We start from the raw sequence: 20,581 nt of genomic DNA on the forward strand, positions 1-20,581 counted from the left end.
TAGCACCACGCACCCACGGCCCCTCCCGCCCGCCTTTGTCTCCCCCAGTGCCGATGTTTTACACGCCGCACAAGGCGACTCGTTCAAGACCGGCGCGCCACATTCGTCACCGATTCTTGGCCAGGTGAGCGCGGGGAAGCGAACTCGGGTTCGTCAGCGCCACATTCGCCCAGCCTGCGAGACGAGACGAGCGTGCCCACAGACATTGCCCCGTGTCGCCGCGTTCGTGATTGAAGACTCTGGCTCATCCACTCGGCCTGATAGCCAGGGAATGTTTCGCTCGACTCGCACCGCGGGGGAAGGGGGTGGTGGTGGTGGAGATGGCGGGGTTGTGAAGGGGGGGGGGTGGCTGTAAATTATGCCCGGTTAGTTTTACGAGAATCGTGCGCGGGGTTTGTCTCCGATTTAGCAAGCGGCAACAGTCACGCTCGGTCCACTTCTGGATGAAGGCACTGGAAAATGTTTCCAAGGCGTCCGCCACGTTTCTGTACGCCTGTGTGCGTGCGTGTGCCTGTGTGTGTGCGCGTGTGTGCGTGCGTGTGCCTGTGTTTGCCTGTGTGTGCCTGTGTGTGTGCGTGTGTGCGTGCGTGTGCCTGTGTTTGCCTGTGTGTGCGTGTGTGCCTGTGTTTGCCTGTGTGCGCGCGCGTGTGTGTGTGCGTGCGTGTGTGCCTGTGTGTGCGTGCGTGTGCATGCATGCGTGTGTGTGTGTGCGTGTGTGTGCATGCATGTGCATGTGTGTGTGCGTGTGCATGCGTGTGTGTGTGCGTGTGTGTGCATGCATGTGCGTGTGTGTGCGTGTGTGCATGCGTGTGTGTGCGTGTGTGCATGCGCGTGTGTGCGTGTGTGTTCATGCGCGTGTGCGTGTGTACGCTTGTGCGTGTGTGTGGCGCAGTGGTTAGCGAGTCTTTGAACCGGTTCTGTTATGCCTTAATAGGTGCTCGCTAACAACACCTGCCCTCACGATATTTAAAAGCTATGTGGGGGGTGTTCTTGTGTGTCTGTATCTCCGTATGTTTGCGTAATAGGCAGAGACGAATCGTTGCCCCTTCATATTGAATCTGTGCATGCAACTTGTTTCGCTGACTTCACTGCCAGCAAGAGGACCTCGTCTTGGTGCTGTATTGGGCCTCCTCTTCCACGCTGCTCAAGCGTCTTGGGGGCGTCCATAAATGACGTCACGCACCTGGGGGGGGGGTCAGACATTTGTGACGATGTGTGACGAGGGGGGTGGGGTTTGAGAAATGTGACGTCACATCAAAATGTGCAACTTTAAATAAATTTAGAATGTTTATAACAACACTAATTGTTATAACAACACTCCTTCAACATCAGAGTGCAGCGCCACATTAAATACGCACTACAATGACAATACTCTTAGTTTTTTCGGTAAAGTCACGTAGGTAAAAAATGAAATAAAAATTAATAAAAATAAAATAATGATATTTTCTTATTTTAGTATTTTATTTGCATTAATTTTTATTTTATTTTTTACCTACCTGACTTTACCGAAAAAATAACAGTATGAATCCTTGCAGTCACGAAAGCTTCTAATCTAGAAACAATGGCAATAGTTTAAAGCGATTTGAAGCATGTTTTATTTTCAAAATGGAAATATGGTTTTGGGGGGAGGGGGGGGGGCAGAGCTTTGTGACGTCATATTTGAGAGTGGGTCTGACATTTTGTGACGCCGTGTGACGAGGGGGTCAAAAATTCGTCCAAAATCGCGTGACGTCATTTATGGACGGCCCCTTGGGAGAGGCGGGAGTTCCCTCCCCCCCACACTTCACCCCACCGCACGCGCCCTGCGGATGAACTCGCTGTGGTGTGTCCCTGTGTACTTGTTGGGTGGACAGAGGTGGGTGGAGGGGGTTGACAGAGGGTGTCGGATGAAGACGCGCGTCCATTGCTTTCAACTTTCGCGACGGGAGATCAAATAACAAGGGCGACCTCCGGATTGCAAAGTCCATTGTGCCAACATTGTTATAGCAATGTCGGCATCCCTCGGCGTGTACATGCGAGTGGGTGCTATCACTAATGTTGATGTGATGTCACTGATGTTGATGTGATGTCACTAATGTTGATGTGATGTCAGCAATGTTGATGTGAGATCACTCATGTTGATGTGATATCACTGATGTTGATGTGATGTCAGAAATGTTGATGTGATATCACTGATGTTGATGTGAGATCACTCATGTTGATGTGATATCACTGATGTTGATGTGATGTCACTAATGTTGATGTGATGTCACTGATGTTGATGTGATGTCAGAAATGTTGATGTGATGTCACTAATGTTGATGTGATGTCACTAATGTTGATGTGAGATCACTCATGTTGATGTGATATCACTGATGTTGATGTGATGTCAGAAATGTTGATGTGATGTCAGAAATGTTGATGTGATGTCACTGATGTTGATGTGATGTCAGAAATGTTGATGTGATGTCACTGATGTTGATGTGATGTCACTAATGTTGATGTGATGTCACTAATGTTGATGTGATATCACTAATGTTGATGTGATGTCACTGATGTTGATGTGATGTCACTAATGTTGATGTGATGTCACTGATGTTGATGTGATGTCAGAAATGTTGATGTGATGTCAGAAATGTTGATGTGATGTCACTGATGTTGATATGATGTCAGAAATGTTGATGTGATGTCAGAAATGTTGATGTGATGTCAGAAATGTTGATGTGATGTCACTAATGTTGATGTGATGTCACTAATGTTGATGTGATGTCACTGATGTTGATGTGATGTCAGAAATGTTGATGTGATGTCAGAAATGTTGATGTGATGTCACTGATGTTGATGTGATGTCAGAAATGTTGATGTGATGTCACTGATGTTGATGTGATGTCACTGATGTTGATGTGATGTCACTAATGTTGATGTGATGTCACTGATGTTGATGTGATGTCAGAAATGTTGATGTGATGTCAGAAATGTTGATGTGATGTCACTGATGTTGATGTGATGTCAGAAATGTTGATGTGATGTCACTAATGTTGATGTGATGTCACTAATGTTGATGTGATGTCACTGATGTTGATGTGATGTCAGAAATGTTGATGTGATGTCAGAAATGTTGATGTGATGTCACTGATGTTGATGTGATGTCAGAAATGTTGATGTGATGTCAGAAATGTTGATGTGATGTCAGAAATGTTGATGTGATGTCACTGATGTTGATGTGATGTCACTGATGTTGATGTGATGTCACTGATGTTGATGTGATGTCACTAATGTTGATGTGATGTCACTGATGTTGATGTGATGTCACTAATGTTGATGTGATGTCACTGATGTTGATGTGATGTCACTAATGTTGATGTGATATCAGCAATGTTGATGTGAGATCACTCATGTTGATGTGATATCACTGATGTTGATGTGATGTCAGAAATGTTGATGTGATGTCACTGATGTTGATGTGATGTCACTGATGTTGATGTGATGTCACTAATGTTGATGTGATGTCACTAATGTTGATGTGATGTCACTGATGTTGATGTGATGTCAGAAATGTTGATGTGATGTCAGAAATGTTGATGTGATGTCACTGATGTTGATGTGATGTCAGAAATGTTGATGTGATGTCACTAATGTTGATGTGATATCACTAATGTTGATGTGATGTCACTGATGTTGATGTGATGTCAGAAATGTTGATGTGATGTCACTAATGTTGATGTGATGTCACTGATGTTGATGTGATGTCACTAATGTTGATGTGATGTCACTGATGTTGATGTGATGTCACTAATGTTGATGTGATATCACTAATGTTGATGTGATGTCACCGATGTTGATGTGATGTCACTAATGTTGATGTGATATCACTAATGTTGATGTGATGTCACTAATGTTGATGTGATGTCACTAATGTTGATGTGATGTCACCGATGTTGATGTGATATCACTAATGTTGATGTGATGTCACTGATGTTGATGTGATGTCACTAATGTTGATGTGATATCACTAATGTTGATGTGATGTCACTAATGTTGATGTGATGTCACTAATGTTGATGTGATGTCACTAATGTTGATGTGATGTCACTAATGTTGATGTGATGTCACTAATGTTGATGTGATATCACCAATGATGATGTGCTCACAAACAGTCAAATTGCCCCCGGACAGCTTGGGATATTTGTATTGTCTGCAGCTATTCAATGTTTGACGCTGGCACCATTCGAACTCCAGGTCGGAGGATCTCACAACCGCCCACAAGAGGCACTACACTCGTATAAGCGAACCTCGATCTTTACAAAGCAAAACTGTTATGCTCGATTAACGCGTTTGTGTTTGTTTTATAGCCCGTAATGTTTGGTTGTAAAGTTGATGGGCCTCCCGAAAGCGACCTCAGCTGTTGCACAGAGTCAATCCGCGTCTTGCTAATTGGCTCATGCGGCGCTTATAGATTTAGATTTGTGATACCTGAAACCCTCCGTCCCACTCCGAGAGTCAAACCCTCAACCCAACTCCTCCGAGACCTCCCCTTGCCCAAACACACCACCGCTGCTGTTGCTAGCTACGCGTGACCCGCTGATTCAACACATGATTGTGACGTCGTGGTTTAAACATCCGTTATGACCGTATTCTCCCCGACGTGAGAAAATATTCCAAGCAGAACCAGAGAGGATGTCATTGCCGTGGGTATAATTGGTATCACGCTGGGATTTGCGTTTGTCAAACCCACCCCCCGCCCCCTGTCTCATTCCACCCAGCAACAGCAGCAGCTGAGTCACGGTGTGTGGGGTAAAGTGTGGGTACGCACGCCAAACCTCTTCCAACACGCCTGATCGACGTGGAAGAGTAGGCCGAAAACCGCGCGAGCGCGCCCTTCTTGCGGACGCCGTTCCGCCAGCAGTGACGTGAGCGAGCAAGCTGCAGGGTTGGCGGCTTTACCTCTTAAGCGAACCGATGGTAAAATGTGACCACTCGCTGACTTGGGCCGCCGTGCCGTTTGTTCGACGGCGCGTGCCAATTCGAGCGCTCGCCACCGAAATTCCACTGAAAACAATTACCGGTTCTTGACTCTCGTAAGCGGTTATCGAATGCGAAAACGGTTACCGGTTTACCGGTTGTCGGTTTAACAGGCCTGGTTTTTGTTTAGCACTTTGCGATTCGTGTGAGTGGGGTGGAGTGAGGGACGGTGACCAGGGCACTGCGATACGAACCCGGTGATCCAAGTTCTATTCCCGGCCACGGAGAGCAGCACTGATGCGCCTCCCTTGGGTGGACTCGGCACAAAATGAATACTCGGTGCAGTGCGTAACGACAAACCACAGAACCCCGACGTGGTATGTCGTGCCGGCCTTAATAGGTGCTCGCTAACATTGCTTGCTTCAACAAGCCTGTGTAAGCTCTGGGGCAAGTTGGGTCTCATAACCTTTATACTGCAACCTTGCTCCCCTTCGGTTGCCGATCGTGAAAAAAGCGCAATGTTAATAACAACACGAAGTAGTTGTACTCACGTGCCCGTACTGAATTTGTGTTTCGATGATTTGCCTTCAAAACAAAACATCTGCCCACGTCTCGCACCCCCAGAAAGGGGCATCTCGCACCCCCAGGTGGTGCCTAGTACACCCCCAGGACACGAACCACTGCTCGAGGGCGGTGTTTGTGTTCGTGGATGTGCACAGTGGGGAGCGGTAGCGTAGCGGTCAGCGCGCTGCGCTACGAACCTGGCGACCCGGGTTCGACTCCCGCTCACTGCCGGCACCGGTGACGATGATATGAACCGGTACCTGGGTCTCCCCTAGGTCGACTCGGCTTCAAATGAGTAGCTGGCGCGACGTGTAAGCATCGCCACCGGGGAGACGAAGGCGGCCGGGCGTGGTGTTGGCCACCCGTCCCCTCGTGTGCCGTGCTGGCCTTCATAGGTGCTCGCTAACAGCACTTGTCCCCAACAGTCTGTTAAGGTTATACGGGAGATCTTTGTCTTTGTATATACATGCAATCCCTTTTAGACCACTGCCGGATGAAGGCCACTCCACAACCACCTCGGTCACAGGGGGTTAGTTGACCATACTTCACCACGCTGGTCAATGCGGCTGTGGTAGCGCATAGACGGTGTGGAGGGGAGCGTTTGCAACGCAGCAGTTGATTTTGATCCACTGCCCTCTGCTGTTCTACACCGCGTAACCCAAGCGCCTCCCATCAAAGTCATTATCCCGGCTCAACCTTTGCTTAGCCTCCGAGATCTCACGAGATCGAGCCGCGTGGACTCTCTGCTTTGGTCATAGACACGGGCTGTGTGTTGCTGTGCTTTTGTTGTTTGATACTCGCGAGCAGCACTTGCCCCAAAAGTCTGTTAGGGCTATACGGGGGATCTTTGTCCTTATTTCGTATTTGTACAGGGTTGTTCAGTTGTCTTGTGACCCCAATGTAATGGTCTAAAACGCAATATTTTATTTAACAGTGACGAATACTGAAACCTCTTCTGGGCCTCCCCTGGGTCGACTTAGCCTCAAACGATTCCCCGGTGCGGTGTGTTAACAATCAGCACAAATGGGGTGGGGGAAGACAAAGGCGTCCGGGCGTGGTGTTGGCCACCCACCCCTTTCGTGTGCCGTGCGAGGCCTTTCAAAGGTGCTCCTCTCTAATGACAACTTGCCCGGGTGTCTGTTAAGGTCACACGGCGGGGACCTTTGTCTTTGAACGCGCGTGTAATAGACATGTTTAGAGGCCTTCATCAAGCAGTGGATTGACCATGGCTGATAATGTGGTTATACAACACACAGCATGTATTCATGTTTTATAATCAAAGTTAACAGATTTTATTTTGATTTAAAGCTTTCGTGACCGCAGGGATTCATATTTTTGGTTGGTTCTTTCGGTAAAGTCACGTAGAAAGAAAATAATGAAATAATATAAATATAAAACAATAAAATAAATTTGCTGTGGATTTCACACCTGATGATGATTGCTTGTGTTGCAGTCGAAACGTCGTGAGAATTATTGTTTTATATTTATATTATTTTATTATTTCCCTTCTACGTGACTTTACCGAAAGAACCAAAAATATAAAAAGTTAACAGATGTTAATCGGTACTTCGATGAGGATTTACTGCCAGTGACGGGTGTGTGTGTGGAAAGATACCGATGGTGTCACCAGGTGGCAGCGTCTGCACGTCTCTGCGGTGAGCTGCAGTTCACATTTGCCACAGAGCGGTGGCGCAGTGGTTAGAGCGCTGCGAGCCACGAAACTTGAGCGGCGAGTTGCTTCGATTACTTTTTCAGTCGTCGGCAGCCATGGTCAGCCATGGTCAATCCGCTGCTCGATGAAGAATTCCCCAATCCGCCGGCACCTCCGACGTTACTGGAGATATCGTCCACCGCGTTACAATTATAGACGCGCATGTACACACGATACACGCTCTTGTATTACATACACAAAACAAAGATCCCCCCGTATAAGCTTCAAGACTGTTGGGGCAAGTGCTGTTCAGCGAGCACCCGATTAAAGTCGGCACGGCACACGAGGTGGTCGGGTAAATGAAGAGGCGGGTACCAACTCCCGGCAACTTTTCTCTCCTCAATGTTTATGCAAAGCACCATGCGGTTGTGCTCATTTGAGGCTGAGTCGACCTTGGGGAAGCCCAAGCTTGGTTCAGATGTTACCCGATATTGGTTGTGAGCGGGAATTGAACTCGGGTCACCGGGTTTGGAGCGCAGCGCGCTCACCACTGCACTACCGCTCCCCACTCTACGTATAAATACAAAGACCCCCCCCCCCCCCCCGTATAGGCTAAGGGGGCGTCCATAAATGACGTCACGCGATTTTGGACGATTTTTAATCCCCCCCCCCCCTTCGTCACACGGCGTCACAAAAAGACAGACCCCCCCCCCTCAAATATGACGTCACAAAGCTCTGCCCCCCCCCCCCCGAAATATAAAACATGGTTCAAATCGCTTTAAACTATTGTCATTGTAGTGCGTATTAAATGTGGCGCTGCACTTTGATGTTGTAGGAGAACACATTTATTAAAAAGTCTATTTAATTAAGTAGAACGTGTTTATATTTATTTAAAGTTGTGCATTTTTATGTGACGTCACGTTTCTCAACCCCCCCTCGTCATACATCGTCACAAATGTCTGACCCCCCCCCCCCAGGTGCGTGACGTCATTTATGGACGGCCCCTAAAGTCTGTTGGGCAAGTGCTGTTAGCGAGTATCTATGAAGACCGGCACGGTACACACACACATGCCTACATACACTCAAGCGCGCACACACACTAAGAAATTTGACCATTCTCTTTAATTAGCGATTCAAATCAAGTGCGTGCAGTTTTATTTTTTGCGAAACAAGTTAAACAGGGGAGAGACACACACAAAAACAACTGAAAACCGGCATGACACCACGCGAACCATAATTGACCAACGATAACATAAAAAAGTCCCTTCTGTGATTTGCAATGATGATCCCGTTGGGTGACAGTAGTGGCCGAGACGCACAACAACAAAAAAAGATACACCGTTGCCAAGACGGCAGTATCCCATCCCCCCCTCCTCGAGTACTCGATTAGTGCCGCCAAAGTTGATCGCAGTGACGGATACAAACGTCGTTCGCGGGCCGCTTCGAAAGTGGTTGACCCCGTGCGGCCACGGGGTGGTGTGAAATGAAATCGCGGGACAGATAAGGGCCCGCGAACTCTTCCCCCAACGGCTGCTTCGGGCACGTCGGTCACTTCAAGCACACACGCACGCCTGAGCGGTGGTCACTGCGTCGTTGTGGCCTTGATAGCAAACACTCACGGGCATTTTTAAATCCTTTATATTAAGTTCACTTGCTTGCTTGCGCGCTTACGACCGTGCAAATCTTTCGGTCGTTTTTTAACCCACTTCCCGTGATCCAATCGAGCTGACATTTTCCACACAGACTCGTTGTGCGTGACAATTTCTTTTCGTGAATTTTTTTTTCCAAAATTGTACACTTTTTAGGTAATTTTTTTAAATATTTAATTACCAATTGCTTAATGGTGGCAGGCAATCATCTGACCCATAGGTGGCAGCCATCTCAAGCCAGAGGACGAGAGGACTCTAGCCGCCCGTTTCAAATACCAATGTGGGCTGGGTTGTGGCCCATTGAACACGCATATAAAGGATTTATAGTGAAAAACTTTGTTTTTACGGGTTAATTTTTTCGGAGCACAAACGCCGTGCCATGCATGCGTAGATATTGTTAATTGCGCACCACTGCCAACGCAGCAGCAGCAGCTGCGTCACCACATAATGCGTCACCTTGGACGGGTTGGCATCCGTGCATGGTGCAGGCAGTTTCCCCCAAGAACGTTGCAGCTTTGCTTGCAGTGGCTGAGTGAATTGCTGATTTTGGGAACGCGACGCGCGCGCGTTGCCGCTACACGGCCCAGCGCGCGCGGGCTCAGCTGCTGCCAAAAAGCTACTCGGTGATTTTTTTTCAAGGCAGCAAAATAATCAGCTGCTGCGCCGAACAGCTGGGATAACGTCCTTGCTTAAGCTTTTTTGTTTTACCCCACTCCCAACACGGAACAACTCAAAACTACATTCGGTGATCGTCAAACACAGGAATAAATATGTGCACTGTAACGATGAAGGGTCTCTCTTTTCAGTTGAGGCCCTGACAAAAAAAAAATCTGAAACATTTGAAGGTAACACGAAGTTGCGTGTGAGAACACGTGGTGAACGTGTGATACGACTGCGTGGGTCTTCCGACCCGCCTTCGAGGTTGATCCCACGTGCTGTTCCGGCACGATGTCCGACGTTTCACTCGACATGCTTGGAGCGTTTTTAGGAACCAAACTCTTAAATTCCTGGATATCAGTTTCAGTTTCATTTATTAGGTATAAATAACCCTGTGAGCCATGCGGCTCTTGACTCGGATGCAACCGCAACAAACAAAAACATGATATGGTGACGCTGCATTGGCAGCAGTGCTGCACAAGCACAATTCGCACAAAAAACTCAACACATTGGTCAAACGCACATCATTCATTTGTGTTATTGATGAAAGTGTTGAGTTTTTTGTTACTTTCCCGAACTGGATGGCTTCGTCATGAACTGAACCATTCAGAATGGCCACGCACGCTACATGGTCTGGCCAACGCATCCTCGCCTGCATCCCGAACTAAGTGCTCATTTTCGTACGGCAGCAGGGGAGAGAAACAACGGTGAAACGCATGATAGTTGAACTTTTTTTTACAAATCCAAGAAGGCAGTATGGGCGGTGTATGGATCGCAGTGACACCGCCAGGATGTGGCGTTGTTGGCACATCCGTCGATGATGCGTTTCATGGTTTTGACTTCACCGCAGCCGCAGTTCAGCGTTTCTTTGACCATCAATTTTGCGGAAGGTGGACGCGCATCTCCCATGTTGCGTTCGAGCGCGGCTTAGCGAGGTCCGCGGTTGTCGCGAAACAAGCGAAGCTCGGTACTTCCGCAGTTGGATCCTCAACGCTGTCTTTGCTTGCCACGTCCACAGCCGCCCATGATTCATTCAGACCGGAAAAGTGCTCACCGATTGTCCCGTGATGTCCGATGTTCCTTCGCTCCAGGCGTTGGAAGCATGTGCGTACCTAACCGCGCTAATCGCACCTCTTGATTAGCACGGTTGGCTACGTACGGTGGTGCGAAAGAAGTTCAACATACATGCGTACAAACATACGTACATACGTGGAGCGAAATGCAGGACATCATTCCAAAACAACTCCCGGTGCAATGTCATGAAAGTTTATCGAGGTACAAGTGTGCGTGCGTGTGTGTACAAATGTGTCGCTGCAGTACAAGGATCTGCGAGCTGCTCACACAATCCAATCTGGTTTAAAAAAAGAAACACGCCATGGGTCGTAGTCGGTTCAGCCCGAATGTTACAAGCCATCGCAGGTGCTTCTTTAAAGGGGGTCCATGTTTCGCAAGCTTACAATAGAAAGGACATAACCGTGGCCGAGAAGACCTTGAGCTTCTTCGTGTGGTGCGATCGGCCAGGTAGCTTCCACACTGCGTTTACACAACTGATAAAACGATAGCGCGCGACTTGCCCGTTTCGAAAATAGGCCTCCGCTGCCCAAATCGGAGCTGCTCATAAGCACACTGCCCAGGTATGGGGTCTCCTCCACCCTATCCACAACTGCCCATCACTAATGCAACTCAAGGGGTACAATGTTGAATGACACAATGTATCCCGGCAAGTGCTTTGTTTCGGTGGGGCTAATGGTAAGTGCCCCCATCTCTAAATGGCAGGTTCCAGGTTCCAGGTTCAGCAGCTGGCTCCGTAACTACTCGGAGTGAGCAGCAATTACCAGATCAACACACGTCACATGGTTGACCAGTCGGCAGTCATCCCGAGACCTCGCCCGTGCATCCAATCACTCTCCCATTGTATCTGTACCAGGTGGAAATCCCAACTGGTACAGCCATGCAAGGGTTCTAGGCCCTATGTTCTCACTGGTGGGATGATGTAACATCAATGAACGCAATAGTTAGAGACGCAGGCCAGGATGCGTTGGCTATGTCATGTAGCCCACATGCCCAGGAAGCTTCTGTTTGGCCTGACAGATGATGCTAAACGGACGTGGGAGAAGAGATGGGCTGGTGTGGTCTAGGAAGACTTGGAGCTGAGTGTTACTTGCCAACTCCTGCTAACCACTGGTGTTGAAATCGGCCTCTATGGAGGAGGCTCGTGAAGGACGTTACTGGGCAGTTTGGAGGCAATCGCCCTCCAACAACAACGGAGGACAGAGGAGCAATGCTCACAACAACGAGCGCAGCGCCGGCTGCTAAAACACAGCAAGCTGGTACGGTGGGTGAGTATATGCCAGTCATCTCAATCGGTTAACCCCCAACGCCTGGGTTTGTCCAGTGACCTCCTTTAAAGAGCTTTAGCCTTTTTGACACTTCCCGTGGCCTCAAGGTGCACCTCGGCTGGGATGGGCGCTGTGGGGACATCACCGCCACTTCGTGGCGAATTGGTGGCTGTTGTTGAGCGCAGTAATATTGCATGTGCAAGTACGTGGCGCAACTTTGTGTGTCCTGTACAAGCGCTAGTATTTACGTGTGCGAGTCTACAGGTGTATGTGTGTGGTACTAGTGTGTATGCACGTGTGTGTGTGTGTACATGTACCGTGCGTAGCTATCAATGCCCGTGAGTGTCGAGGCGCGTGTGTACACATGCAGACGGGTGTGTACAAGTCTGCGTGTCCACAAATGATTGTACAACTCGTGCTCGCCCACACATACTTGCCATTAAATGTTATGGTATGCTGATGATCTGATGCTGTGGTCATTTCACAAGCGTGTGTGTTGACGAGACGCGTGGGGGTGCGCGCGTGGGGGTGCACGCGCGTAGATGTGCGCGCGCGTGGGGGTGCATGCGCGCGCCGTTGCGAGCTATTTGCTCCAAGTCCGCGCGCACCACGCGGTGTTGTGGAAGCGACTGGGCGCATAGCTTTACGCGTACGACCACAACCGTACGCAGATCCATGCATTCGTAAGTTTGCATTTACACCTGCATATACACACACACAAACAAGACAACCCCACCCACCCGTGTAGCCTGAACAGACTGTTGGGAGCGAGTGCTGTTAGCGAGCACTTATGAAGGCCGGCACTGTGGCACACACGGGGGTGTTGCGTGGCCAGCACCACGCCCTGCCGTCTTTGTCTCCCCAGTGGCGATGTTTACACGCAGCGCCACCAGGTACTCATTTGAGACTGAGTCGACCAAGGAGAGGCCCAGGGCCTGTTCAGATAATCGCCACATATATATACAAAGACCAAGACCTCCCAGACCGTATAGCCTTAATAGACTGTTGGGGCAAGTGCTGTTAGCGAGCAACTATGAATGCCGGAATGGCACACGAGGGGGTGGGGGTTTGCCAACACCATGCACGCACACACACCCAGACGCGCACACACACACAGACGCACGCACACACAGACACACTCACACGCACACACATACACACGCGTGCTATGTACACGCCAGGGAACCAAGAGGCTGTACACTTAAAACGGGCGAAGTAAAATGCAATCGGTGCCGAAAATCGTCGCGGTCACAAATCGCAGTCTCCCGCAGGGAAAGGAAACGACCTGAAATCACTCCAGTTGTGGGGTCAAACACAACACAAGTCGTCGAGACGAGCACTGAGAAACGCTTCGCATCTCCGCGCACTCGTTGCTTGCGCTATCTTCATTTTTTTTACCCATCCCGGTCGTCTCAATTCCACAACTTGTACGAGCAGTTGGGCAAAACGATCCGAGTGTTACATTTAGGCGATTTTCTGCATGCTCCAAAATTCCCAGTAATTCTCAGAAGCGCGTGTACGTTATGCCCCTTAAACAACACACACACACGCACAAAAAACCTGAATGTATAATTTCGCGGTCGCTTTTTAGCAAAGGAAAAAAAATGAAACAATCATCGCGTATATAAAAGTGACAAGACGGACGAACTTCGAAAATAAAACTGTAAACGGCGACGTGAAATCGAAAACTTATTCAGTTCTAAAATCAATTAGCGACGTCATAATTATTATTATTACGCGAAAGCTTACAACAACCCTCCATCAGGTCCAGGGTGAGAATTTGAGATGTTTGGCTGATTTTTTTTATGTTACATATATATTTGTTTCATGTGCAAGGAGAAATTGGATTGCGGTCAGAATACAGATGCATAAAAGATAACTGCCCCCCCTCCCCCATCAATACAGAACCTGCCAAAATAAATCCCTACTATGCTGTACGACTCTCATAACCTCGTAGAGATGGGTAAAATTAATTAAAATTACGTAACATCGGAGGAAGTGCAATTCGGATACAAATTACTAATTAACAGCGTCTTGTGGAATATAGACGCAATTTACTTTTAATTTTTTTCGGATGTGTAATATAGATAACAAATGACTAACATAATGAAATTAACACAGCTAAATTACACGCATTTACATCCAAATTATCAATTACTTGAGGTTTTCATTTGGATATCAATTACAAAAGTTATCGAATTACGTATATCTAAATTTCATATAATTTGTATTTTAGATACTGCCCATCTCTGTATGGCTACTGACACTACCTCGTTGCTGCGTGTGGGTCTCGCACATCGTGACACGATGGCCGTCACGTGCGCGTAATCCCACCAATCCCAGGTTCATCTCAAAACACTCGCCCACCCAAAAACCATTTGGCATATTACGAAGGCTCAAGTTTAAGCACTAATCACGACGGAGTAAGTGCATCAATTGTAAGGGCTCTCGTTTTTGAAATTCATTTAAATGTACATACAGTAATAAGTGTGAGGCTTTGCCTATCTTTAATATCCCTTTTATCAAAATTACCCTTTGTAAGTTTCATATCTTTTGGGTAAACAAGATTACAAATGGCAGTCTCTTTGAGAGTATTAGGTGAAATGGCGAATCAATTCCTTGACGGCAGTCCGTCACGTCGCCTTGCAATTATTGCAACCGAATCCGTGAATGTTCACGGTTTTCACCGCCACCTTCGCCGACCTTTAATGACCCCCTTCCTCCACTGGGGCACGCTACGCCACAGCACCAAAAGGAAGACGGCGCGGAAAACACGTCACCGCTCCCCGACGCACCAAACGCGAACGCTTCTGCAGCAACAAAAAAAACACGTCCCGCACTCCACGCTAGAAACTCGCAGCCGATTGGCCGGGGTCGAGACTGAGGCTGCTGCCGACTGGCTCGAAGCAGCACAAAAAATGGTAGTCGAGCAAACACTGACCCGCGGGGGAATTTCCCATGCTTCTCGCCACGCATCGGGGTCACGGTTAGCGCGAGTTGTTTTTTTCTTTCTCACTCCCAAGTCCTCGCCCTAGTGTGGCAAAGAGTTGGTAAATCTTCCGAATTATCCACAACTCCTCAGAGGGGGTGGGGGGGGGGGGGGCAAAGTGCTGGGGGGAACTGGGGGGAAAGACTCAAAGAGGGGCGGCAGATTCAAGATGCAGGAGATGAGGGCGCACACGAGGGGCTTAGCGCAGTCACCGCACGCGGGTCCCGCAGTCAATACAGTCGGTCCCGCCACCCTACTCCAGTAAACACAGCGGGCGTCAACGCAAGTGAGGGAACCACAGGGACCGCGTTCAGAGGCATTGCATTGAGGCTGAGATATTCACGGCTACTGGGTGAGAGTTTAAAAAATAAACTACGACGCGGACTGCCGAGCAGTCTGATCGTCTGCTGTGAGGCCACGGTGCCCCCCCAGCAGCAGCAGCCCTCGATAACGTCCTCGCACGTCACTTCTCGGGCCTCTGCCAAACACAGAGCATCGGCCATCGCGCCCTGCTCACTCTCGACAGAAATCAGAGGCGTTTGGCTCATGAACATCCGATTGTCGCATTTTTCGAAGCCAGGGATAACGATGACGCGTCATCAGGCTTCTGGACGGTGAAGTCACAGAGTGCAGCGTAGGAGGGTGGCCGAGCGTACGGGCGGGCGGGCGGTCGGGCGGGCGATGGGGCGCCCTCGAGGACGAGCGTCTCGTTACGTCTGTGGCTGTGGCTCGTTCAGCGTGACCCGGACTCCCTTCTCTCCGGCAGCTGTGGGCAACATCGCGCGGTAAAAACACGTTGGAAAAACGACCGGTGCAGAGTGGGCGGGAGGGGGGGGGGGGGCTCCACTCCCGTCTGTCAGGCAGCTCACAATGACTGTGTCGGAGCAATGAGACAGCACAGCTGAGTCGGGGTAGGAATGGCACATCGATTCATTGATTGGTATCGAATTGCATGAGCAACAACTGATTTTTCAAAATCAGTGTATACATTATGTATAATGGGAATCACCATGCAGCCACTAAAAGGCACTACTATCCACCGCAATGTTACATCAAATATGATGGGAGGGTGGGGGGGGTGGTGGTGGGGGTGGTGGGGGCATTGGTGGGTAAATCGTTACAACTTCTACCGCTGACGTCCCGGGTTTGGATCTGGATTTTCACATGTCCGTGATTAAACTGTGTTGGAGTGCAGCGAATTTGATGGTCTCGGCCCTAGTTGAGTTCCATGTTCATTTTGTTTTGACCAAGGCAAGAACACAAGTGAGCAGGATGAGTCTCAATTGCAAGAGTTACCTGGATCACCAAGATATCAAAAATGTCTTTGAAAGTTCGATTTTTTTTTTACTTTTAATCACTTAGTGCTCCCGTCGTAGTCACGGCAGCTGTAAAACAAATATTTAGTTTACACTGTGTCACACGCTACGTGCGACACACCGTGCTCATGCTTGCTCGTCTGAGCGTGGGCCCGAATCATTGCCATGGTATTTTAATTGCCGGTAGTGCCATCCAGCGAGGGGAGGGGGGAAGCAATGCCCATGATGAACGCCGATAGCAGTGGTAAAGTCCATGTTTACCTCTTTGCTAACAGAGCTACGTCTCAAAGTTCCGTGTCGGTGTGTTTTTTGTCGCTCGCGAGGAATATTTATTGGCTGTGGCAATCTCTGTTGTTAAACACGATGATTGTTGCAGAACCGAAAGCGCTGTCAATCTGTGGCTTGTGGTATTTTTTGCAACCTGCACCCCAGCACGTTAGCCCCCGGCCTACCACTCGTTGTCAATGGCACTATAAGCAGGTCACAAATATCGTGATTCATGTGAGGAAGTAATGCAATGCGTCCGACAGGACGCCCACGCTCAGAGAGGAGTTGGAGCAATGAAATCGGAACTGATGAGAGACCGCCGGTCCAAAAGGGATGACAATCGTTGTGCTGGTGGATTGTTATTACGTTGGAGGATTGCGAGATATGGCAGCGGCTTGGAGAGGCCTTCATCCAGCAGTGGATTGATACACGACTGTACATCACATTGCTAAACTCTACAGTTTTGATTTTGCCTTGAACGAGGGTCGCATAGAGCCTTTTTGTGGAGAACCCTTGCCAATGATATCCGGTAATCCAGCCACTTTTGTTTAACAAGCCTGACTGTTGTTTAGTTCCAGAAGCTCAACACCAATCCAGGGTTTGCTTGCTTGAGCAAATGCTGCTTGAGGGCATCTGTCTGGAAAGCCACGAGGCTGATGAACTAAACATATGCTTTATTTACTCGTGGGGACACGGAATGAAGGTCGGATTATATTTTAACGCCAGTAAAACTTAGTGTGCAATTTCCCTGTGGAATTGATTGCACTGCCTCGGGTTTGCCAGTGGAGGTGAGCACGGCCCAAGGGTTTTGTCTACAGGGCAATGGCCCCTTCTCCATAGCCGTTAATTTTTTGATGTGCAATTGGTGCGACTGTGTGTGTGTGTGTCGGTGTAATGCCAGCGATGGTTGTGGTTTGTTGTCGATGGGCTGGTTACCAGTGAGGTATTTCTCTTTGGCACGGGCTCGCTCCTCCGCATCAAAATACCATACGGTGATCGCGTATCTGGCAAAAACAAAAATGGCGCGGCGACAACGAGGCAAGTGTGAGCCCGCGATTAAACCCTTAAATGCACACAGGCACGTACGCACACAAGTTACATCCAACTAAGTTCGACAGCATCGGCATTGTCCGTCCGTCCATAACAGAGGTGGGGGAGGCACCAAATCCTTGTAAAGATGGATGTAGTATGTATGTTGAACTCCTTTCGCACTGTACGTAGCCAACCGTGCTAATTGGAGGTGCGGGAAAAGGACAACAAACTAAACACAACAACAAGCAGTTCTAAGGGGATGAGTTTTCAATCTATATTTAACAGTGCATTGCTCCGGAAGCGTATCTCAAAGCGTGCGATGAAGTGAACCATGACGCTGTCTTTCCGACAGACCTGTTCTTCACCTGAGGACGGCTGCTTGCCTTGTGGCCGAAACGTCGTGAGAATTGTATCTTATTATGTTTCATTTTTATTATTTTATTATTTCCCTTCTACGTGACTTTACCGAAAGAACCAAGAATATGAATCCCTGCAGTCACGAAAGCTATAAATCGAAATCGAACCATCCCGCCAACCTTACCGGGTGTCGAACGCCGGCTGCACTTCATGGGGGTTGCGTCGGTCGGACCAGAAGAGAAGGAGGCGGTCGAACGTGGGCGCAACGTCAGCGTGCTGCGTCTTGCCCTCGGGGAAAATACGCAGAAGGCCGCCCTTCTCCTGCAGCCGGAGAGGGAAGGGGCGGGGGGCATTATTTATTTTAATATTAAACGCTAAATTTCTTATAATAAATATTTTAAATGTTCCCCGTCTCTAAAATGGCTTTGTCGCATTTGGATTGTTTTCTCGCGAACGATATGAGCTGGTTGTGTACGCTGTCCAGCGTGCTGTAACGGGCCTGCATTCTTGTAACAATAAAAATTTATTTGAAAAAAAAATACTTGAAATTCTCATATTAAAACACGTGATGACACGTACGTACACAGGCATTTACAACTGCACTGTGTGTACAAGTATGCATTACGTTGAACTTCTTTTGCACAGTACGTAGCCAACCGCGCTAATCGGAGGTGAAAGATTCGTTAGATGTGAAGCACACGGCGTCAAGAACAGGAACGCGACGGCCCAGGGCAGCGAGCGTCAACATCGCAGCACAGTGCCGCGCGAGTGCCTTCGTATACGCCACCGCACGCCACCGGCCCGTTCGTGCAGAACGTCCCCGAGTTGTAACGGTTTGTGAATGTTGTGCGCGAGTAAGAGACCTAACCGAAGGTCAGGGGAGAGGGACGGAAGAGGAGTTACGACGATAGTGAGAGGGGCAGCCCCGCAAGGCAGGCCGATTGAGGGGCACTTGGCTTCGACACGAGCGCGGCGTTGCTAGCCCCCACGAAAGCCTCTCTCTCTGGCTGTGTTGCCATGGAGAAGTGGCAGAAATAACTCTCCTCGCTCGAATCAACATGTTTTTGAATACGTTGAGTATTCATGGGATGCTTTTTTGCCAGGTATCAAATCGGTGGCTATTTGGTGTTTGAACATCTTAACGCCTGTATTGTCGGAAAGGGTAAAGCCTATTCTTTTTTAATCAAGAAGTTGCATAATTGAACGTTTACTACAAAATTCCTAAATTTACTAAATTCGGTTCCAATGGGCACCGCTGGTGCTGGAATTTACACGTCTTAAATGACAGACGAATCAGCAGCCTACTTACCGTACTGCAAGTGAAAATAACACAAAAGCTTTATAATCACAAGATAACTTTCATGCCCCCTGTGAAGCAGACGTCGCTTATATGTGCGGTCAACACGCCACGGTGGCGAGATGTTAACTACCTCGCCTGGTATACAGGAGGTCATGGGTTCTCCCTGTGGTCGTGTGGATTTTTCTTCGGGCCCTCCGGTTTTTCCCTCCACATTTAGAAACGTGCGTTTAGAGTATTTGGCTGCTTATAATTTTTCACACGATAAGCCTCTTTCGTTGGGTTCTGAAAAGGAGCTAAGTAGCTCAGTGGGCCTTATCTGTTGAAAAAAAAAATAGTTTAGTTTAGTAGTAATGACCGGGGCGGCCTGCCGGATCCGAATCGCGAACCCTCTGCAAGAAGTCGGCCGACGCGCCGCAGACGCACCTCCGTGTTCCAGTTCTTGTTCAGGTAGTAGATGCAGGTGATGCAGCGGCCGTCCCCGTTGGGGTTGTCCACGTGCCGCACGTACCCGGTCCCGCGGCCCGGGTAGCACGCCACCATCGCCTGCGTCGGCACAGAAACACAAGCGCGGGACGGGGACATTGGCGGGGTGAGCTCGGCGGCCTCAGCTGTTTGAGCCGGGCTGGGCCGGGATTGGGTCGAGGAGACGGCACTGGCCGCTTTTGTGGGCCAGGCAACCGCCGGAGAGCGCAGACTTCAGATATTTCTTGACTTATCGCCGTAGCAACAATAATATTTATATATAAGAAAGTCCAGTTTAAAAATAAATGAAGAACATACGAAAACAATTCTCATTGAAAAAAATAATATTCAATGTTATAAATGGTTCTCATACTGTCTGGGAAATTATTCCGACAGTGATGATGCATCATGTATCATTCCCTGTGATACTGTGCCGGTGTGCAGGAATACAGGGGAACAATAACATGGGATTATTATGGACAGGCGAGACCCAGTACTCGAGTGACAGCGCCGTATGCCAAAATAATCCCTTCAACTACTCCAAGCCAGCCGAGCGGCGTTCCGGAAAATGCCGAGTGGGAGATTGAATCCATGACACCGAGCGGATGGGTGAGCAACAGGCAACTCTCGGATGATGTGGGGGGTGGGTGGGGGGGCGTTTAGAGATCGCGGGGGGGGGGAGGGTGAGATAAGGATGGAAAACTGGGGCATGCAGGGGCCCCCCACTTCAGGCCTCTTCCTCCTTTCGGTGCAGGACTTCAGTTCCTCGTTGAACGTTGTTGAACAAAAGGCCAAGGACCAATTCTGAATCCAATTATTGTGAGCGGCACACAAATCAGAAGCTCTCAATCTTTTTGGTTAGGCGGCCCTCCCCCATTCAAAACCACTGGTGCCTGTGCCCTATCCACCACCGCACCTCGCATATTCCTAAGGCCACAATACACAGAGGCATCAAATGTACATGCCTCGCGTTCATGCGGCACTCGTAAAGCATCTGTTGTTGTTGTTGTAGTAGTATCGCGTTGTGCCTTAGCGTGTATTGTCGCCGGAACGTGGC

The 20,581-nt window shown here is 48.9% G+C and overlaps 1 protein-coding gene across 1 annotated transcript in view; it reads right to left on the reverse strand.

The window, feature by feature from the left end:
- Nucleotides 1–8,325: 8,325 nt before the first annotated feature.
- The window catches only part of LOC144943992 (uncharacterized), a 42,119-nt gene continuing 29,863 nt past the window's right edge, over nt 8,326–20,581 (reverse strand). Inside the window, exons 4-7 of the mRNA XM_078871940.1 lie at nt 19,486–19,605; nt 17,947–18,083; nt 17,310–17,377; nt 8,326–15,556 (exon numbers count right to left, since the gene is read on the reverse strand). Coding sequence (XP_078728066.1) covers nt 15,501–15,556; nt 17,310–17,377; nt 17,947–18,083; nt 19,486–19,605 — 381 coding nt within the window. The 3' untranslated portion in view covers nt 8,326–15,500. The remainder of the gene's footprint in view (nt 15,557–17,309; nt 17,378–17,946; nt 18,084–19,485; nt 19,606–20,581) is intronic.

This window comes from Lampetra fluviatilis, chromosome 33, assembly GCF_964198595.1.
Source record: "Lampetra fluviatilis chromosome 33, kcLamFluv1.1, whole genome shotgun sequence".
NCBI lineage: Eukaryota > Metazoa > Chordata > Hyperoartia > Petromyzontiformes > Petromyzontidae > Lampetra > Lampetra fluviatilis.